Raw genomic sequence first — 14722 nt, 5'->3', positions numbered from 1 at the left:
TTCACCATACCTCCTGCTGCCTCCGACAACATCAGTCCTTCCCAATACCTTTGCAACAAGCTCTCAGGGTTGTTCTGTATCAAAATGTCCTCCATATATGGCAACATCGACTCTCAATGGGACCCTGCCACCTTTGCAATGCACCTTCCTATTATAGCTGAATAATGAACCCAGACCACATGGCCCATCATCACCACCGTTGAAACTGCTGCTACCAGAAGCCATCTACTCGGGCCCCATCTGACCAGTGCTTCCACTACACATCAACAAAGTACTCCTGCAAAGCACGAAAACCCATCCTCAATGCCACCATCACCTCCGCTGCATACCTGGACACCTGGAAACATGCCACCATCACCCTTGCCCAAGAAAACATCCACTGACCCAGTCACCCTCTCCATCTATAGCCCATATCCCTCCAACCATACCACAGCAAGGTCTTAGAGAAACAAATCAACCAACAGTCCACCAACCACCATAGCAGCCACTAGCTCCTTGATACCACACAGTCCAGATTCAGGTTCATCCACAGTATAGAAATAGCACTCATCCCAATTACATGTGACATCTCATGATCATTGACAATAGAGACACAGCAAGCCTCATTCTCCTGGAGCTCCCTACAGCATTTAATATGGTCTCACACACCATCCTCATCAGGCGCTTGCATTGGCATTCAAGGACCTTATCTCCACTGGATCTGCTCCTTCTTAACAGATAGAACACAAGCTGTCAGCCTGGAACCTTACTCCTTAGAAGCCCACAAATGTACATGTTTCATTGCTCATCCCCACCCTCTTTATAGCACATGTGATCCCTTGGGCCAATGTCATCCACCTTATGGCCTTAACTCTCTCTTGTAAGCCAACAACATGCTACTCATGCTCTCCCTCTCAGATAAGGCCCCCAGCATAAGAAACAATCATGTCTGAAGTCACTAACTGAATGAAAGCCAACTGTCGTAAGATCAGCAACAAGACAGTAGTAGTGATCCGTGGCAAGATCACCAAGACATGGGACTCCGACTAGTGGCCGGACAGTTGGAGACCCACACCTAAGCACACATGACATAAACCTCTTAATCATCATCATCATCATCATTAACAGCAAACTGGACATGACGGAAAAAGTCTGCAATGTCACTGCATCCTGCTTCTACACCCTGAAGATGCTTAGAAACCTCTTCAAATAGCTCCCAAGCCGAACCAGAAAAAACGTTACACATGCCCTAGTCACCAGCAAGCTGGACTATGGGAGCACTGTTAATGCCAGAATCACCAAGCAATTCACCAGAAGACTACAAACCATCCAGAACTTGGAAATGAGACTCAACCTCAAACTCCCACACAGAAATTCACATCACAGGGAGCTCCCCTGGCTCCTGATACACAAACAAATTATTTAAAAATCCACACACACAATCAATGCACTACACAACCTAGGCACGACCTACCTAAAATGTCACATCTCCTTCCCCCAACCATCCAGACACCTAAGCTCCACAGGACTCCTTCTCTCAACATCCCATGCATATACCGAACCGGATCAGGAGGATGGGTGCTTTCTTACATCCCTCCTAAAGTGTAGAATGACCTTCCACTCCATATCAGAGCCTCTCTTCTTGAGTTCCACAAGAAGCTGGAGACTTGGCTTTTCAGTTAACTAACCTCCCTTAGGCAGGGCTAGGGACACACACTTGCCCTGCATCAGGATACCCTCGTGAGTCATAGTGCGCTTTACAGATACACATATCCTCATCTAATATTTAAACTTTTTCTTTTTATCATCATATAACTGGTCTCAGTTGATAACCCTTCATTCTGCTTTCCGTGGGTTCCTTGATCGTTCTAAAAAAGCTACTGAAAATATAAATGTTTAAAAAATTAAGTTAAAGCACTGATACAGTTTTCTGTTACACTCACTGTCCACAACATGTCCCTCAACTCTTCCTAACCGTAGCGTTGAGGTAATGCACTAACACGACGTGTCAACTAAGCCAGGGCAAGTTTAAACACAATCAATCAGCTCAGCATATGTTTAAGATGCTCTGAGGTCCTTTAAGGAAAGCGGATTTTTATGAAAACTGTGGACTTGTTTTTAGAGTGGATGTGGCGTTGCAACCAGGAGTATAGCAATAAAAACTGACTTTTAAAATATGGATGGAAAGAGAACAACTAAAACTCAATTTCGATATAATTTACAGGCATTGTTGGAAGACTGTTTTTGTGCTGCCCAATTTATAGGTGCACATCAAATATACTTCTATGGTGGTCAGTGTAGCAAGAGCAACGTAGTGTCTTAACCTGTTTGTTTGTTTGTTTTAAAATGTACATATTATGTTAATAATCTTTCTTTTTTTTCTTTGCATTGTATTCTACAGGGGGACATACTTCACAGTAAGTAAACATGTTTGAAGTTAACCCTTAATGTGCCGAGAAACCTGAGAAGTGCAGATGTTGTTTGCAAACCTTTAGATATTACTGAAGCACCTTGTAAAGTTAGACCAGGAAGTGTACACGTATGATGTTGTGTATTAGAAGAACACCCGAGATGCTACCGTGTTAGCATCACTAGTGCATTTTAGTGGAAGCCTGGGATAGTGGCACCTTTCCATGTAGCACATTAGTCTTTGCCTTAAGTGCAGGACGAAAGACATCTTGTATTAGAGATAAAAACGTGCCATATTATAAATGTGTAGCGACACTGCAAACATGCCCAAAGTATGGAATGTTATTGTACCTATGTAGACTGTAGAGTGGCGAAAGGAGTTCTAACCCAAACGCGCTTGGTGAGTGATGTACAGCTTCTTAGGTGCCATTTCAGCAGACATGCCCTTTGACTCAAATAGTGAAAGTTGCGCTAACTTGGCCAAACTGGTATACTTTAATCAAGTACAGCATTCCAGGAGACGAGGCCACACGAGTGAAACCATATCGTATAAGGGATCTAATGTCGTCAGAGGGCCATAAGGTGCACTAGTTCTGTGGTGTCAGACTAAATTCTAATGGTTGAGCTGCCTAATCTGGGGACCCAGCTTTGAAGCCCAGATAGGCACTTAATTGAAAATTGTATGATTACCTGCAAATTACTCAATCTCTCTGTGCTTGGAACCTAAATATTTAAAATGTAATTGTGTATAATTCAAACTTAAATAATATACAGGATTTCTGCCTCCCCAGTTTTATTTTTATGCCATAGAGATATATGTACATGGAATCTAGTAAAAGCTTGTGTTGCAGAGGACAAAATGTCCTGCATCCCATTGACTTTCTAACCCAGCAACCATATACACTGGTGACTTTGACCCAGTGGCAGGAAAGCATAACTGTTTTGCCAGTAGGCTCGATGTGTATGTTGATGAGTGTAACTGGAACATCGCAGACACATTCATCTGTATTATATGTTTCACCTTGGATTACGATAAACTCCCTGGCCCAGGTCTTCAGCGTACAGCCCATGTGCTACCCCTAATCTGAATAATATTGATAGGAACCCAGAATAATTATATCTTGTTCATGGGCGTGCAGTTACAAAGATGCCGTGCAGGCAGGTGTAGCACTAGATTGGCAGTACAAGTGATTCAGTGCTTAACCCACCATGAATACTAGTAGTGCCTGTCCACCCTTTAGTTTACGGGAGAACAATATGCAGGGCACTGGCAGAGGACTACTGACAGCAGCAGGATCCTGAACCCCCACCACCATAATGCAGTGAACACATGGACAGGATTTAAAGGCCTTATACAGGAAAATGTGTGTGATTCCATTAGTATCTCTCATTTAGTGGTAGACTTAAGCAACTATATCAGTGCCTTAATATTGTTTGATATAAAGGCGTACACAACGACAAAACCATACACATCAGTCCCACCCTTTGTGTTGCACCTGTATACATGTGAGAGGCAGGACCTTATGGGTATACCTACACGGAGGATGTAAAGGTGAGGGAGCTCTGAGCTTTGTGATTGGAGGGCACTCATGGCTCAACATTGCACCTACTTCACATGTCTGCATGTACTCAATTTGGTTTGAACATATGGTTGGTTATTTACATAAGCACATTTCCTATGAACTAGGGGAATGGTACAAAAAGGATTGTGAATCTAGACCCATATTTCAAATGGGTTCATGTTGTGCAAGCACGTCTAGGGCACTGGTCAGTACAATGTAGCTTACCATCAGTTCTGTTTTCCAAATTCTCATATATTGTCAAAACTCACTAGGTTCTCCACATCCATGTTTCACACCTCACAAGAGTGCTGCCTCTCTGCCATCTGACAAAGACATCTAAGAGCAGCCTTCTAAAAGCTGCTGTCTATTTGGCAGTTAAACTACTTTAGTCTTTGAGATAGAACCCTTCACTATCAATGCTTCTCCCACTGGAACTCAGCTGCCACATCTCCGCCTTCAGTCTTGTGTTCAGAGTTGCTGAAGACACCTGTTCCGTTCCATCTGTGGATTCAAGACTAAATGTTGTCCTTATGTTCCACATCACCTAGTTTGTCACCCCTTTCTTCTCTCAGACTCCCTCTTCGCTGTGAAGTAGCTCTCTGGCAGCATAAGAGCTATAATAAAGTACACAAATAACTACAATCAAATTCAGAACTACTTCCATCTTTAAGGAGTAGTTATTGAATGAAACTCCTAGTTTTATCAATCTAATGAGGTCTGCTTACTCCTTCCCATATTACTCATCCACTTGACTGGATACCATTTTCCTACCGCTTGTGTTCATGCTCATGACTACCACAGTTCTCTATTCTCCCTCCACTTATTTCCTCCTCGAGTACTTCTACACAATATGCCACAATTATTCATAATACCTTAACTAGTAAACATACACTCTATTACCACAGTTCTTCTGGACATGCCAGAAATGTTAAACATTCAATTGAAAAGTATGGACGCAGCTACACCAAAATTACTTGTAGTGACATGGCCCCCGTTCACAGCAAACACTTCAAAGTGTTGAACCCATGTTCCCCTTACAGCCCCCGGCATCCTCATTTATTGACTGGCTTAGGGAATACCAAGGACTGACAACTACAGAAAATACATAGGGATCTTAGAGCCATGCTCACTTTCTGTTCAAGACACTGCCTTCAAGACCTACAAGACAAAGGGAAGCAAGAATGATGATAGGGGTCATAGATGCTACTCCTAATAGTGGTGAAAACTGAATCAACTCCAGAGCCATACAAAAATCTGCCTACTGGGCCAACAAGATAGCTAGAAATTATTATTCCTAAATGCCACTTGAAACATCGTAAATCTGCAGTATTCTACAGGAGTTCACTTTAATACCGAGATGTGTCAGTTTGTCTTGAATTTTCCATGTTTTATACTGTTGGTGTTTTTGTTGATGATTGCATTGATCTGTTAATGCAGTGCAATCAAAATTCCTAGAGTGAGTGTTCTAAAATAACATTTTCCAGATGATGATTGGATAGTGGTAATCTACCTAAAAAGGATACTGTATTTTTGCTGTCCTGGAACAGTGAATACCCTTAAATGTGGTATATTCATACTCGCGGCACTGCCTCCACAGATAACTGATTTTTGCTTTGGGCACTGGCAATCTAGCCGCTGTGGACAAATGTCAGATTATTCACCAGTCAAAGAAAATCAGACCAGTAAAAAGTTTCGTTGAGATCTTACTTAACCTATTTTCTTTATTTTCTTTACTTCCATAGAAAGAGTAGGTCAGTCTACAAACCTGCTCCTTCAACACAAAACGTGAGTATAATGTTTTATCAGGGTCTATCGATACAGCAATGTAATTACTACTTTCTGTTTTGGGTTAAAAAAAAAAATGTAACGAATTCATGTGCAAAGTTCTCTCTCGTGACTGGCCCTTCGCTGCTTATGTAGGCAGGTTCATAGAGCCATTTCAGTTTTCATCTGTCTGAAGAAACAAACATGCGAAAAAGGAATAATAGAAAACATAATTTAAAAACAAAACTTCAGTGATATGTACACTGAATGAAAAAGGGGCACTACTGAGTTTATTAACAATTCTAAGGAAAATTGATTTAGTACCTTTGGTTACTTTTGAAGAATTGGACTCCGTGCAAATAGTTTGAATTAAAAGAGCCATCTTGATTATTCAATTTATAAACAGCTGACGTTTTGATTAGCTGTGTGCATATCCCATATTCTCAGAGGATTACGTTAGATATTTGTTTTTCATATTTGAATTTCAGTAGGATTTGTGCATACATGGTAGAAGAATTAAAGACAAATATTTTGAGTGCCAATTCACGAAGATTTTTCTATAAGTATTTGTTGTTTCTGACGTAAATAGGAAGCACACTTGACATTTTAAGCCTGATTCACAGCTGTTTCTGCTAGCGGTTCTTTTTTTACTCCTGGTTTGGTGTAACTTTCTCATAAACATCTAGGAGTAAGATGAAAACATCTCAGAGACAACAGTTTTGTGATTCACAGAGCTTATTTCATTTAGTAAGATTGTCTTGTAAATATGAGTGAGTTTCGCCTGTAGTAAGACAAAGCACACTCAGAAAATGCTCTATGAATCAGGCATGAATAGTATTTTATAAATCGCATATGAGACAGGAGTAAGACATAAATAATGCAAAACGTGTTGGAATGATGCAAAGATCTTTTATAGAAGAGAGCTATGCAGCAATGTGCATCCATTATCACTCGCATAATTGAGGGAAATACGTTTAAACAGTACATGTCTGCAGATTGTGTCTTTTTTGTGTTAATCGTGTAATTTTACATTGTATTTTTCAGGAATTCAAGCACACAAAGTCCTTTGTGATATAAAATATGATCTGGTTCCTTTGAGGGGCCCAACAAAGCTATCACTGGTTAAAAAGGGATTCTCCTGTTGAGTTTACCTGTTTGTTTATAGTTGTTGGACGAGGCACTACAAGTCAAGAAAATTTGAAAACCATTGCTACAAAAAGAAAGGATTCTCAGGACGTCCAGTGAGAAGCACTGTTTTTATAATACACCTGCATTGTAAGGTAGCTGAACTGTGTATATATTTAGACGTTTTCACCCTGTTGTTAGGGTCTCCGGCTTCCAAGGATTCAACTCCTGAGGCTGACTTTGCCTTGTAGACAATTTTCTTGTTCTGCCCTCGGATAATTATCAGTCCTACCTTCTTCTAGAAAGGTAGTTTGCCAACAAAACGTCACCTTCGATGTAAGATACAATGTTTTCAGAAGGTAGCATGCCACTAGCTGCACTTAGTATGTTTTATAATGTTACATAGAATCTAATTATAGTTTCACAGAAACAGAACTTGTTTAATTTGCAAACAAATATGTGACCTAGAGGAAAGTTGGAATTGCAATTTGTCTCATTGATTAATAGAAGAATCAAATGACAGTGAGCTGAAAGCACATAGCCCCCAAAAGAACGACTAGGCTTTTTGTATCCAAAAGATTCAAGGAAGAACCAAGGCCAGCATGAGGTTTTGTATCCAAAAGATTCAAGGAAGAACCAAGGCCAGCATGATGTTCTTGCCTTCAAAACATAAAGGTGATAATGTTAGCTTAAGATAATTGTGATGTTTTCTATATTTCGTGCTGGAAGCGTTAGGAATAGCTATTATCTAGATTATTTGATCTAGCGTTATTGGGTCACTTAATTACTAAGTATTGCATGGTGATATTGGAAGGCTCGAGCCCCAGAGTTGCTCCCACCATGTCTCTAGAACTCACCTTCTGACCACTAGGCTGGGAGGCAGAGTGGCCCCCTCTTTTAGAGGCTTGGGCATGGAAGGAAGCCTAGATGTTATGGATTTGCGTGGTGAGAGTATTTCTACCCGCCGAAATGGGAACCTGCAACACCTCTTCCAGCAGTCTAGGATCCTAGACCATGTACAGCTAAATTTCATGGGTCCACAAACAGAAGCAGAAAGAAGGCTCAACTGCACCAAACGTGTCAGTAGCAATAGTTAACCTACTACTAGTCACAAGGCCTCACCACCTACATCTAAACTGAATGCTTAATAGTGGTGGCACAGCCATCACCAGCTTGAAAAAGGCTCCTTTCTGCCACATCCTAATCCTAATCAGTGATGTTCTGCACAAGATGATTCAGTATTACTTGAAGCAACTACAGTGGGGCCTCTTCAGAAAAGCATTTGGGAGTACCTTGAGAGGTACTCCTTACGTATTATTCCGTACCTTTGTGAAATGGCCTTAAGACACCTGAAATTGGAACTTTCAGAGAATATTCATATATAGTTAGTACAAATAGAAAGGACTGCCCCCTTTTTGCGCATTTATAGAGCTGGATATTTCATGGCTGATTCACAAAGGCGCATCCTAAATTAAATAAGAGTAATCCTGTAATAAGTATTCCCTAAGTTATAAATACTTTTGAGAATCGACCCAGTGTCTGTAACATTGTCAGATGACTCTCAGAATGTAAGACCTTTAGACCCCTTTTTCTTTGACTGAAGAGATACTTGATTCCATGAGGATTATGCTACATACAGTTGCTTATGTACATAGCTTTCTATAGACGCCACTATACAAAAAAGAACATACTTCAATTTGAAAATCGAGCTAGTCATGTCAACCCATTAAATTGTAAACTGTAGCCATTTTTTCAGGCTAACCCACAACTGACAATGTACTGATATGTTAATGTTCAGCATACATAGAAATTAAAGATACTTTGGAAAGCGGATTACATTTTATTATTCTGTTGTTTTGACGAGTCCTGTTAGAATTCTGCTTCTATCAATTTTACATTGGTTCCTAAATTTATTTTCCTGTGTTGCCCTGAATAAGCATCTTATCTTGTTCTGTGTATACAGTTTTCCACTTTCATTTTTCAGATATTAAATTAGTGAAGAATATTTGGAAGGTAAATAGCTTTGTAGGAATTTTTGCAAATGCATCACCCTTAGGGTGCTACTGCAGAAAAATTGCCCAAACAGAGGAAAACATAATTAGCCAAGCAATTGCAGCATTTGCTGAGTTGTACTTATCTTTAGTGAACAAAAAACTTCAACATTAGAAAATTCCATGATTTTATCCCAAAACATCAAAAGTGCAGAGGTCAAGTTAGAAACTTTGGTACAGTAGTGACAATATGCAGGTCGGTCTTTCACTGAAATCATTCTCAAAAATATTAAATACATTTCATGAGGAAGTATAGCTTCTATTTAAAAGAATGAGTGTTGCAGTTGGATGTTTCCAAAGATGTTTAAAAAGGCAAAACTGGTAGACTCCAAAATGTCAAAGACAGGTAGACTTCAAAAAGTAGTTGAAGACGTTGAACCACTTACAAGGACTGTGGGCATTCTTCTAAGGTCCATGAAAGTATTAGCTTTAGGAATGCTCTCAGCTGGAAATCTGAGTGGCTAAATCAAAAGCAGAATGAAGTCAGTTTGTTTTACATTTCAGATTTGTGTGTCCATCCACACTCCATTTCCAATTTGAAGCTCAGACTTCGGCAGCACCAATCTCACCTCAATAAATCTCTCTTCTGTCCAGCCTATTTAAATTTCAGTGTGACAAAAAAAAAAGGGAAATTAACACAATTATTACCTTCATGTAGAAGCAGATTAAACACTCCACGCTGTTCAACTATTGAACTTACACTTTGCTTGGAGGTCTCAATCATCCATCACATATTGTTCATGAGTTGGGCCCAATGTTTATTTATATATTGGATTTCAATTACCATGCATATCTCTCCATTTGAAATGGTGGGATCGTTATGGATTAGCACCCATTGGGGGTACTAGAGTTTTTAGTTGATTAATTCTGAGAACCATGCACTCATTTTTCTGTGATGCATCTGGCTTCTGAATTAAAAATATTGGAAAACCTGCTAGCAACAACACATCATTCTGCTTAATAACTCAAGGCTCTTAAATGGCCATCCGCACATTCCTTTAGTCGGCGAGTCCTCTTGATATGTATTGCTTAAAAGATCATCTTATTATTCACATGAACAGAAAAACAGAGTAGAGTGAATTTTCCAAATCTTTGGGTCAAGACCAGTGTCCTCAATACTTTATCATAGAATTGTCCATATTTCCATCCACCAGAAATGCCCAATGCAATTGCAACTGTGGTATGATTGATAGTCCAAAGCAGCAGGGGTTTGCTTGGTATAAACATTGTTTACGTGAAACACAAGTTGAAGAAACCTTTCTATTAACACTTTTGTCTTTCACTCTTTTTTATTCTTACCAAAAATGTCCTTTGCAGCAGGGACGTGTCACTAAACAATAACCTTTCATCCTATAAACTAAGGACTTATATGTACAGCTAAAAATTTGATATACATTGATGTATAATATTTGTGTACCACGTGTAACAATCAATGCAGTATGTGATTCCAAGCTGAGTATTATCACTATGTACTCGCAAATATACATATGTTCATGGAAATTCTATTTGTGAAGTTCCCTACTCTGGGTAATATATTGTGCACGTAACTATCTCAGCTCTATACATGAAACAGAAACTATGCTTATGAATGATATCACCGTTTGTGGCTGTTTCGAATTTTTGTGTTTGAAATTAATTACTGTGGTAGCAGTTTAGCGAATGTAAACTTGGAAGTTAAATGGTTTTAATAAAATTAGCAGTGTTTAAACTTTTCATATTAATTGCTAAACTTTGAATTTTAATATATCCTACAGTGTACATTATTTTTCCCAAACAAAGTATAACATTGTACACCAAAAGTATAGTTGTGTATTAGACGTATTTAAAACAGATTAGTTGAGCACAGTGGTGAATTTGTGTAAAACAAAATACTAAAAAAAAAAATCATTCTGCCTAGTTTTCATTTCATCTCATGCCTTTTTGTACCACAATCCCTAGTTCACCGTTCTTGCCTCTTTATCCCACTCTTACAGGTACTTTTTCATCGCTGCTTCCTCTCTTTGTCACTGTTTTCCTAATATTATTTATTTCCTACATTTTTCCCTATAACTCTTGGCAAAGTCTGATGAAATTAAGTCCCAGCGCGTAAAAATGAGTGCCAGTTCCCATACCCAGTGGCCACTGGGACAAATCACTACTTGAACCTTACGGAAAATATTGCCAAAGGCAGAAGGAAATCTGCAATTCAGCCCATCTTACTCTGCCATCTCAACTATTCTTTTTGTTAGAAATTGAGTTTGTTTTTCAGAGGCATGCTCTCTGTCCAAGCAGGAACAACAATCCTAGTCAGGATAAGTCAGATGCTCAACATAAATTAACCTGTGCTCACCCTCTGGTAGCTTGGCACAGAGCAGGCATGCAAGTTAAAGCAATGTGTGAAGTATTTGGGCAACACTCAAAACAGAAAAGCAATAAAAACACCACACAAAAATACTCCACACATGTTAAAAACAAAAATCCAATAAGGCACTGGACCTGGGATCAATGATGGCAAGAAAATGCCCAGCTGAAAGGAGAAGCCACCATGTGCCCTGCTAGGATGGACTATGGGACTTTGACTCCAGCTGACCCCTAGACTAGAATGGGTCTCTCAAGGGCCAGTGGCACAGGAAACTGCACCCATGTGCCCCATGAGGAGCAGTTGGGGAACTGGACCTGAGGAAGTTCCCTGGGGCTTCTGTCCCAGCCAGTGGAGCCTTCTGAGGTGGGGTTGAAGCAGATCTGTGTGGATAGGTCCAGGACAAGTGTCTCTGCTGCATTCTGGAGGGTCTACAGGAGTTGGTTGGTGTGTTAATCTGTTATTTGAAGGTGAGTTTGCTGTTGATGGTGATGCTGAGATTGTAGGTGTGGTCTGTTGGGGTCAGGGGCTGTCTGAATGTAGAGGGCCACCAGTGGTCATCAGAAGGGGGTTGTTTTTGATGATGATCACCTCTGCCTTGTCCGTGTTCAGTTTCAAGCAGTTGGATTGCAGCCATTCGGCGATGTAAGTCATGGCGTTGCTGAAGTTGTCTCTGGGGTGGTGTGGTCTTCAGAGAGGGAGAGCATGGGTTGCGTGTCATGGGCATATGAGATGATGTTGAATCGATGGGAATGAACAATCTCAGCCAACGGCGACACGTAAATGTTGGTAAAGGGTGGGGCTGAGTGAGGATCCTTATGCGACGCTGCATATGTTGCTCTTTGGTTCTGAGTTGGACTCTCTGGGTGTGGCCTATGAAGAAGCGGTAGATCCATTTGAGTGTGTTGCTTCAGATCCTGATGTGGTGGAGTCTGGAGGTGAGGAGATGGTGTAGAACATGACAGAGAGGTCGAGGAGGATCAAGGTTGCCTTCTCTGCATGGTCAAGGAGGGACCTAATGTCAGCGGTTGCAGCAATAAGGGTGGTCTCAGTGCTGTTTGTGCATAAGACACATTGGGGGAGTCTAGTAGATTGTGTCTTTCCAGGTGTGCTTCAGATCCTGATGTGGTGGAGCCTGGAGGTGAGGAGATGGTGTAGAACATGGCAGAGAGGTCGAGGAGGATCAAGGCTGCCTTCTCTGCATGGTCAAGGAGGGACCTAATGTCAGCGGTTGCGGCAATAAGGGTGGTCTCAGTGCTGTTTGTGCATAAGACACATTGGGGGAGTCTAGTAGATTGTGTCTTTCCAGGTGTTCGAAGAGCTGTTTGTTGATGGCTTTTTCCAGAACCTTGGCTGGAAAGGGGAGCAGTGAAATGGGGCGGTAACTTTTGAGTTAGCTCGGGTCTGCAGATGGTTTCTTCAGGAGCGGCTTGACCTCTTCTTGCTTCCATGCTTTGGGGATGGTGGTAGTCCTGATGGAGGTGGTGAGGATGGGAGAGAGGATACTGCTAATTTCCCTCTGGCCTAGGCTGAAGATGTAATGTGGGCATGGTTTGTTGGCTGAGCAGGACAGAACTTTTTGTCGATCTTGAAGAGTTTCTTCGGGCAGTTGGTGCTTTCATCGATGCAGCTAAGTCGTGGAATCTTTTTTTTGCTTCTCTGAGGTGAAGATGATACGTGTTAAGAGCACCTTTGAAAGTGGTGCAGTCTATGAGGTCCCTGCTACTGCGCCACCGTCTTTCTAGCCATTTGCATCGTTCTTGAGTGTGCGTAGTTAAGGGGTGAACAAACTTGCGGGCTTGCTGGGTCTTCTAGAGGTGGAGCTCCTTGTGGGGGTGACTTTGTTGGTGGCATTGAGGATCCATTCGGCTAAATTGCAGATTTCTTGTTTGAGGTTGCCAGAGAGGATGGGTTTGCTGAAGTGTAGGGCAGTGGTCCCTTGGGTGTCTGTGAATTTTCCCATCTGTGGAGAGGTGGAGGTGGGGATGTGGTGGACAGCTCCGGTTTGCTGGTTTATGTTGAAGTGTACCAGGCGGTGGTCAGGCCATGCAAGCTCTGGTGTGTGGGAGAACTTGATTTTATCACTGGCTGTAAAGATGGGGTCCAGGGTGTGTCTCGTGGTGTGTGTGGGACTGGTGACTAGTAGTTTGAGTCTGATGTTGCTTAGGTTGTCCAGGAGGTTGGTGAAGTTGTGGTCCTTGGGGTCATCTAGGTGGACATTCAGATCACCTAAGAATTATGTAGTCTGTTGAGTTGATGGTTAGGGGGGCCATGAGGTCAGCATATGCCTTGCAGAAGATGGGGTGTGTCCTGGGGATCTGTACACAAAGGTTCCCCTGATGGTTGTTTTGGCATTGGTTTGTATGAGGTAGTTTAGGTGTTCCATGAGGTAAGACACCTCTTCCTCAAGGTGGTACACAAGAGGTTGTCCTTATGCATGATGGTGATGCCTCCTCCGTGCTTGTTGTGGCGGCCTTTGTGAATCAGTTTGTAGCCTTGCAAGGTGGCACAGGTGATGTCGGTGGTCTGAGGGAGGCGGGTGTGAGCCAGGTCTTGGTGATGAACATCAGGCCTGGTTTGAGTGGATACTGTGCCCCATATTTCCATGGCATGTTTGCAGAAGGCTCATACGTTGAGCAGTAGGCATTGGACTTTCTCAGGTTTGGAGGGCAGCGGTGTGGGTCTCGGTGTTTCAGGTGAAATGGCATTGGAGGCAGGCAAAGTGTCAGACTATGATCTGGGGGGAGGTGATGCAGCAGTTGTTGTTTTGGTTCCTGGGGGCCAGGGCCCAGAGGTCAGAGGTGGAGTATCAGTGGGTCATGGGAGAGCCAGGGTTTATGGCGCTGGGTGCGGTCCAGATGCAGGCGGGCTTGCCTTTGGTGCACCGGCGGCACGATTGCTACGCGCGACCACCACTAAGTGGGTCCTGGAGTGGGAGGGGTGCAGGGGGTGGGCGGGCGGGGAAGAGGGGGAGAAAATGGCAGAAAAAGGGGGCAGGTGCCAACTTGCTGCACAAGGGGGCATAAGCAGGGAAAAAAGGGAGAAAACCAGGCAACAACCCCAACCGACCGAACCTGAGTTGGCAGAGGTGACAAGCAGAGAGGGTAAGCTGGTTCAAAGACCTGCTCAATGGGGCTGCACTGGGACCACCATTAAGTAGGTCCTGGGGTGGGAGGGGTGCAGAGGGAGACGGGCGCCTGGTGAAGAGTGGGAGAAAACAGCAGGAAAATGCAGGGGGGGCTAACGCGCTGAACACCTGGGGCACAAGTTGTACATAGCATTTTCTATATGTCCTGGGGCACATAGTGATGACTGGGTGGATTCCCAAGGCTTCATTTACTATTGTACGTTAAATCACTTTCATCTTCAAAGGTATGTAGGTGCAGTTGCTAAGACATAATTCCAGAAGTGGTATTATGTTTTTGACTAGTATGACAGAAATAACACTGAATAAGCTACATGTCCAGTCAAAACAGTACCAAAATAGTTTATTT

General features: G+C 42.2%; 1 protein-coding gene across 2 annotated transcripts in view; it reads left to right on the top strand.

The window, feature by feature from the left end:
* Positions 1-10605, top strand: part of JAM2 (junctional adhesion molecule 2) — a 323144-nt gene extending 312539 nt beyond the window's left edge. The window contains exons 8-10 of one of the 2 annotated variants that reach the window (XM_069204089.1): positions 2381-2396; positions 5693-5735; positions 6759-10605. In XM_069204089.1, coding sequence (XP_069060190.1) covers positions 2381-2396; positions 5693-5735; positions 6759-6791 — 92 coding nt within the window. In that variant the 3' untranslated portion in view covers positions 6792-10605. The remainder of the gene's footprint in view (positions 1-2380; positions 2397-5692; positions 5736-6758) is intronic. The other variant, XM_069204090.1, reaches the window with a different exon arrangement.
* Positions 10606-14722: the final 4117 nt, after the last annotated feature.

This window comes from Pleurodeles waltl, chromosome 8 (assembly GCF_031143425.1).
Source record: "Pleurodeles waltl isolate 20211129_DDA chromosome 8, aPleWal1.hap1.20221129, whole genome shotgun sequence".
Lineage (NCBI taxonomy): Eukaryota > Metazoa > Chordata > Amphibia > Caudata > Salamandridae > Pleurodeles > Pleurodeles waltl.
The sequence above is the reverse complement of the archived record's forward strand: the minus strand, read 5'-3'. Positions and strand labels throughout refer to the sequence as shown.